The sequence below is a fragment of the Vigna umbellata genome, chromosome 5, assembly GCF_029865625.1.
Source record: "Vigna umbellata cultivar VRB3 chromosome 5, Vumbellata_1.0, whole genome shotgun sequence".
NCBI classification, from domain to species: Eukaryota; Viridiplantae; Streptophyta; class Magnoliopsida; order Fabales; family Fabaceae; genus Vigna; species Vigna umbellata.
Window position 1 is genome coordinate 25,741,572 of NC_142169.1, and position 7,465 is coordinate 25,749,036.

Genomic DNA, 7,465 nt, shown 5'->3' on the forward strand with positions numbered 1-7,465 from the left:
AATTAGGAATGTGATGAACTTATATTTTGGAATTTCACTAGAAAGAAACACAACAATATCGTAAAGCTCAAGAACTGATCTCCTTCAACTTGGCTTTGGCTGGAACACCTATCCACCATCTTGCTAACGAACAAGTTATACATTTATGTTAGGCTCGTTGCATGTGATTCTTTCAAGACCTAACAGTAGCTTAGCTACGTTATGTTTTGATGTCTTATATAAAACTATAAAACGCTTATATTTCATCAGTGTCATATATAACCTTATGATTTTAAGCTGAAGATACTATCTTGATGTCTTATATAAAATGTTGTTTGAATGAAATTTGTCCAACATTTCCCCGCGCAAATCTCTTCACCTATTATCGGAAAACAATAATCAGAAATAGTCCAATGAGTCCTAATTTTTTTTAATTATTTCTCATTCTCTTCCCTCCCAGCAAACATCACAGTATTTCTTAGCTCCCCTTCCTCAAAACCAAACACAAACACAGGGTTAATTTTAAGAAGAGAATATTAATAAATGCAAGTTTTGAAATTTTCTAGATATTCTTAGCTAGAGTTACAAGCAAAGACTTTTATCTCCACCACATCTATCTGGATCCATAAAGTCACGCTCTACAATACAGGTCCAGTAAATCGGGATTTACAATAGTGACATCTAAGAGCTTTTAATCCATCCCCATTCAGATTCATATTATTGTCGCAAGATGGGCTCTGCAATTCATTGAAAGTAGAAACCTAGTAGAATCTGAAAAGAAAATGAACAAGTACATAAACATTTCAATGTGCACGGTCTCTCAGCACTTCAAGATCCATTTCAGTGGGGTCAGTAGCCTGGATTTCATAATGAACACCATCTAGCTCACGTCTTAACCTGTCTTTAGTTGTGGCGTAGAGCATCTTGGCACGAATCCGAGAAGTTGAAGGGGACCTAACCAATATCATGCAATGGAATAACTAAGAATGATATTTCTGGCCAAATCACAGAGAAAGTAAATAAAGAAGCATGATGTTGAGGATGGATGAAGACAGGAATAAAAATAGTTAAATTCAAGTTTGTTCTTCACAAGAGGAAAAGGAGACAAGCTCGCAGCAAGATATTGAGGGCATAGTTCAAATAATAAGTTATGGAAAATATACTGTTAGGAAGTGAGTCAAGATGCCACTCAAACAAGAAACTAATAATGGTTGATCAGAGAGACAGAGAAGTCTTTCCACAGACGATCAGCTCCAAAGATGCAATAAATAGAGTGCTAAATCAGTTCAACTAGAAAAGTCCATTTGATATTTACATTTATACGATTTTTTTTTTTATTTCTGAGAAGCTAGGTAAAAATGTAAAGACAGGTTCTTCCAGCAACTGAAAAAAATAAACTAGTCAACTATACATGATGATGGAAAATACTAACATTTCCTTGAAGTCCATAATCTTGTTTGAGGGCACTCTGAAAATAATAAAGCAATAATAGCAAAGACAAATTTATAAATCTCTAATAATGGGCAAGACAAATTCCAACCCACCCCCACCAAAAAACTGATACTTAGGAAACCTACTCTTGATATGGTTGAACTAAAGCATCAAGCATGATAATGTTTGCCATGATTAATTATTTATGTATCATTTTTCGTATAAACATAAGAACCTCTACACAGTAATGATCTGTCAGCAACTTAAATACAACTAACAGAGGATGCCACTGAAATTGGTATCTGAGCTTGATATCCAGATTGGAAAAGGAGTGATGTGCGACCAAAAATCTCAAAATACCACATTTGCTAAGATAAGCAGCCTAATGAGCAACAAATTCTTGTCCCACCAAAGAATAAGACAAGAAATTTAACCTCAAGAAAAATAAAACAAAGAACATTTAGCTCCATAATACAAGAGAGGACAAGCAAGGAGTGACACTTAATTAGTGTAATATTGCCACGAGCTTAGAAGAATAGCACGGAGTGACACTTAATTAGTGCAATATTGCCACGGGCTTAGAAGAATAGCATGACATGGCATGGTTATTTCGAAACTACCAAACATATGATCAAAGCTGCGGAATTTGCTTTGTTTGCATAAGAAAAAGACATCAAGTACCTTGTTGAAAGGCCAACAAAAACCAGTGATAAAGTCGGTTTAAAATATATAATTAGTGATAAAGTGAATTTAAAATATATAATTAGTAATAAAGTCAGTTTAAAATATATAATTAATGATAAAGTCAGTTTAAAATACATAACTAATGAAAAAGTTTAGAATATATAAATAAATGTCAATCTCATCCTACAAATTAGAGTTAAATTAGACTTCACCGTTAAATTAGACTTCAAGTTTTAAATTTGTTTTAGTGGAGTTAAATTAAACTTAAATTAAACTTAAATTAGACTTAATGTCTTAAAGTTCTCTTCCAAAGATAATATGTGCGAGTCATGCTTTATTACCTATCCTAAAAAAATTATTGGTTCTTAAACATATTATTGCACTCCTATTGGACCATTTATAGTCTCAAGCAAACGTACACTTCTAAACATACCATGTCTTAACATATCATGTCTCACAAACATGTTTATGGTTAGTGCAACCAAGCTTTTACTTGTGGACAAAGTTAGAGATATTTTTCTTAAACATATAAAAGCAGAACACAGAGAAACTAAACTAACCATGCAATGAAGAAGATTTTGCTCTTTTGACAATTCTCAGAAGTGACGAAATCGAAGTCAAAGACAGCATATCTGCAATCATTCTCAGGCAAAGATGCAGCGAAATCATCATAGCTCTCAGCGGGGCCACCGGTCTTCTCAACCACAACCTCCCTTTTCTTCTCATCAACCTTAAAGATCACATAGCGATGGACCTTCTTCTGCTTCAGTTCCATGAAGGTGGTTTTGCTGTGATCAGCAACACCCATGCCTGATGAAGCATTTGGCTGGAATTTAAAAGCATCTGGGTCAATAGCCTTTCAACCAAGACTTGGTTTTGAAATCAAATACGCATACAAAATTCACATGCCAAAACTTTGACAGAAAAAAAAGTGAGAGATGTAAAATGTTACCCTGCTTAGGCCTCTGAAAGACATGATGATGATGAGTGAAGTTGGATGATGAAGAAGAAAGTGAAGTATTGAAGGGTAGAAGTGAAGAGAAATTATTATAAAGAGCTAAAGAAAAGATTGTTGAGTGAATAAAATAGATGAGAATAGGTTATTATGATTGGGGCGGTGCGTTGTAGCAACGCAAAGTCGAATTGGGGAACGTGAATCTGCGAAAAGAACAAGGATTTTCCACCGCCCATGGGACCCACGTTCTTCAATGCTTGCCATAACCCTTCGCCGCGTATATTTTATTTTATTTTATTTTTATTTTTCACTTATTAGACAACCATCTAGGCCAAGTGTCACTAAAAAAACGTTCATTTTGTGTTAGTTTCGGTGGATCAGCCAAAGAAATTCGTTGACAGCACAAGATGAAAGGAATAAGTTAATGGTATGAAAATAAGCGGTAAATAGAAAAATACATACAACCTCGTTTAATAATGTAATAAAATATATTAAAATTTTATTTAAAAAATAAAATAAATATTATTAAATATTTTTATTTTAAGTTATAATGTGGATTCCATTTATATATTTAAAAGGTAAAATTAGAAAAAAAATGTGAAAAAAAGTTTTTCTTATGTTATCTTCACATACATATTTGTTCATTTTGAAGGAAAAATTTGAGGGATGAATTTGAGAAGATTTGAGAGTAAATTAATTGTTGTTTATTTGAGTGGATTTAAAAGGAGGTGAGAGTGAATTTGAAAGTAAAGTTTGTAAGAATTAGTATAAGATTTGACCTATGTGACACCTAAAAAAATGATTTAATTGGTATCATTTGAAAATTACCAAAATACCTTTAGTAGTAAAAGTAATATAAAATGATAATGGTTAATTTTATATATAATTGTAAAAATTATTATAAAGAGAAAAAAAATAAAAATCAATTTTTAAAATTCCACTATTATTATTATTTTATATTATCAATTGAATATGTGTAAGGGTAAAAGTGATATTTGATTAAAATTTTCTTCATATCTTTACATATTAGCCTAATTCAAAAAAGTTACTTTCTCGCAAACTTTATCTTTTCATTGCTTTCAAATTTTTTAGACTTTGTTCACTTGAATGGATTTGGAGGAGAGTGGTTGAGGGGATGTGAGAGAATTTGAAAGTAAATTTTGTTGTTGTTTATTTGAGTGAATTTGGAGGTAAATGAGAGTAGATTTGGAAGTAAATTTTTTTAATCTATCACGTAATTGTCACAAACTTTACTTCTAAATCCATTCTCACTTACCTTCAAATCCATTCAAATAAACAAAAAAAAAAATTACCTTCAAATCTCCTCAATCACTCTCCTCCAAATCCATTCAAGTGAACAAGACCTTAAAGTGAACATCAATCAACCTCCAAATTCATTTGCCCAAATTTTCTTCAATAGTAAATAATCCTAAATGAACACAACATAAGATATTAATGTTTACTTTATAATGCTAGTAGTAAAATGAAATAATGTTTTGAGATTTTAATGAACACTATTTTTTTTTCTCTAAATTAAGTAGTTTTCTATCTTGATAATGAAAAAATAAAATTGTTAAGAAAATATGATTATTTTGATGAAATTATTTTGAAATATAGTATATTTGTTATTGTTCTTTGAAAAAAAAATTAAAATTTTAGTTATTGAAAAATGAATGTAATACAACTTATATATATATATATATATATATATATATATATATATATATATATATATATATATATATATATTGAAAATGAAAATGAATTGATACAATAAAATAAATAATACAACTTAGAAACATAATTCTAAAATCTTATCTCATTTAATATCAAGTCCAAACCTAAAATGTTAACAATAAAACCCTATCATAACACTGTTTACTGATATATTAGCACTTTATGGTATTCATTGTTTTTGTACCCAAACTTGCAAAGCTCCATATGGACAGATGAGAATTGTATGTTTAACCGTTAAAAACACTAACTTCGCTCTCGTCTTCGTTTTCTATGTAATGAAGATTTGGGGAATAACAAACCCTAACATAAGAACAAAACTTCGTGGACATCTAAAAGAATTTTCAATTTCATAAAACTCAGAAAAACAGATACGCACATGAAACAAACAAAGTAAGAAAAGAAAAAAATAGCAAATACATACAAACATTCGTATGAATAATTCCTAATACATAAAATTATTCATACTATTATATATGATCATCTGAATCTATGTATTGATATCATACTCTGAGGAATTATGCACTTATGGTGTCTTTTAATATCTTGTAGAGTCATTATGAATAGATTTCACTCTACCTCACACAAGGCTAATCGGTTAATTCTTGAGTGTAGTAAAGTACTAGGACCTCCCGTTCTTCTCACCACATACTTCATCTTTCTCTACTTAAGAATGAATGTTTAATAGATTGATATGGTACTCCCAATACCGAATCCATTCCTCAAGACATACACTATTGAAATCACTACAAGAAACTTATCATTGAAATTCATTCCATAACATTCATCATACATACTCACAACCATGTTATTAATCCATAATACATTTTAAATATATCTCATATCCATAGGAATCCATCTCAAATAAACCAAAACATCATAAAATCACAACATATACATTGACGCTCAAAAGTGGCACTCAACACTAGACCTTTACAAAAAAACAGTACTCAACGATAGTCTAGGCGAAAGATAACACTCAAAGATAGTCCTAACGTTATTCTTCTCATAAAATGTCGCGCTCAACAACGCCCTTTTTAAAACTCAATCACCTGGAATTAAATTGTTCCAAACCATGAAAAATAGTTGGCGCCAAAGTGTTTATATTTTTGCACACTCATGGTATAAGCGTAATGCTCAATAGTTTAGAGCTAAAATTCTCCTAGACCTGTACAAAAAATTGGTGCTCAACATCAGCTTATCATCACTCAACGCCATACCAAAAATCAACATACTTAAAACTATAATTTGAAAAAAAAAAAGATCTGTTCAAATGGTCAAATTAATATTCCTTACTTAGTACCTTGGTAAAAAAAATAGCTTTTAATGTCAGGATACATATCATACCAACTTACTCAAATGATTAGATCTTAGGTTACTTGATTCAACACCAATTCAAAGAATGCCATTAACACACAATCATTTAAAATTTTCAACAACTCAAACACCAATATCAACAGTTTAAACAATTTTATGCCAACTAGTCCTGCAAACTAAAATTCTCAAAGCATCTATCAATACATGTAATTAGTTTTTCTTACTTGAAAGATGACAAAACAACCACTACAAGATAAAATGTCATTACCTACAACCAAAATTCATAGGTAATTCACAAAATTTGTAGGTAAGATAGTGTTACCTACAAATTACTTACAGACAAAAATCTACAAGTAAAATGGTTGTAAGTAATATTACCTACAAATTTATTTGTAGGTAACCTATAGATTTTCCGTGTGTAATTACCTACAAATAAGCGATGTTTCACGAGTTGGGAGAAACGAGAAGAGAGGTGGTTCTCGACATTGGTTTTTATTGACGATACTAAGGCAGTCCTGGTGTCGTCGACAATGACTTTGGCCAGCCGGGGATGGTATGATGATGATGAGGGATCTGACACGATGATCTAAGAAATGACTAGGGTTTTTCTTCTAAATTGTAGCAATTCACACAAAATTTGCATTAAATCACCACGCATGTTTATATCTAATGCTTTTAGTAATTTTTAGGTGAAAAAGGGTAAAATATCAAGTTTATGCAAGATAATCAATCAAGATAATTGTCAAAATGTATGTGAATTATAAACAAAATAAACACTTATAAAAAGACTTGTGGTTTTATGCTATGTAGTTTTGTCAAATGATTTGTTAAGACCCTAGACAATATTATATCCATTTAATTGGTCTAAACTTTGGTGTAATTTTTCTTTAAATACTTAGTTGAATTAAATCTACATTGTTCAAAAGATTATTTCAGTGTGTGTCCCATGAAAGCTTCATTTCATCAATGTAGTTTGTTTGTCCACATTAGGAATCTTTCATGAAGTGTTTTTCTCTAAACCCAATTCCTTTAACTACAAAGTTCTCCAAATGTTTTAGATGAAACTCTAAGTTTGTTTTGTCTCAGAATTTTGTTAGATTAACTATGTGAGATAATGACTCAAGTTCGTCCATCCTTCAAGGTGTGTTAATGAAATATTTCAGACTAATCATTCAGTTTGTTTATACAACATATTAGATGCAATATTTCAGATGAAGTCTTTGATATCTTATTTTATTGGCTCAAATTCAAAATGTGTACAATAAAACATCCAAATTATAATAATCATAATAAATCTTTTAAAAATTAAAAAAGTATTATTTCATAAATATGAGATGTTACAAGGGGTCTTCACTTGTTTATTAA

At 30.6% G+C, this 7,465-nt stretch overlaps 1 protein-coding gene across 1 annotated transcript; it reads right to left on the reverse strand.

The window, feature by feature from the left end:
- Nucleotides 1–495: 495 nt before the first annotated feature.
- On the reverse strand, nt 496–3,206 carry LOC124830032 (actin-depolymerizing factor). The gene is made up of 3 exons (XM_047303642.2): nt 3,047–3,206; nt 2,655–2,920; nt 496–933 (listed from the first exon to the last, which is right to left on the reverse strand). The coding sequence occupies exons 1-3, from the start codon at nt 3,068–3,070 to the stop codon at nt 783–785; spliced, it is 441 nt and encodes a 146-aa protein (XP_047159598.1). The 5' UTR covers nt 3,071–3,206; the 3' UTR covers nt 496–782.
- Between the last annotated feature and the right edge of the window lie 4,259 nt (nt 3,207–7,465).

What these genes read in the sequence shown, in the direction of transcription:
- LOC124830032 (XM_047303642.2), bottom strand. Translation starts at nt 3,070, where the DNA reads ATGTCTTTCAGAGGCCTAAGCAGG. An exon ending in CTTTCAGAGGCCTAAGCAGG is followed by an intron (nt 2,921 to 3,046) that starts GTAACATTTTAC and finishes TTTAAATTCCAG; the next exon opens with CCAAATGCTTCATCAGGCAT. An exon ending in AAAATCTTCTTCATTGCATG is followed by an intron (nt 934 to 2,654) that starts GTTAGTTTAGTT and finishes GATATTGGTTAG; the next exon opens with GTCCCCTTCAACTTCTCGGA.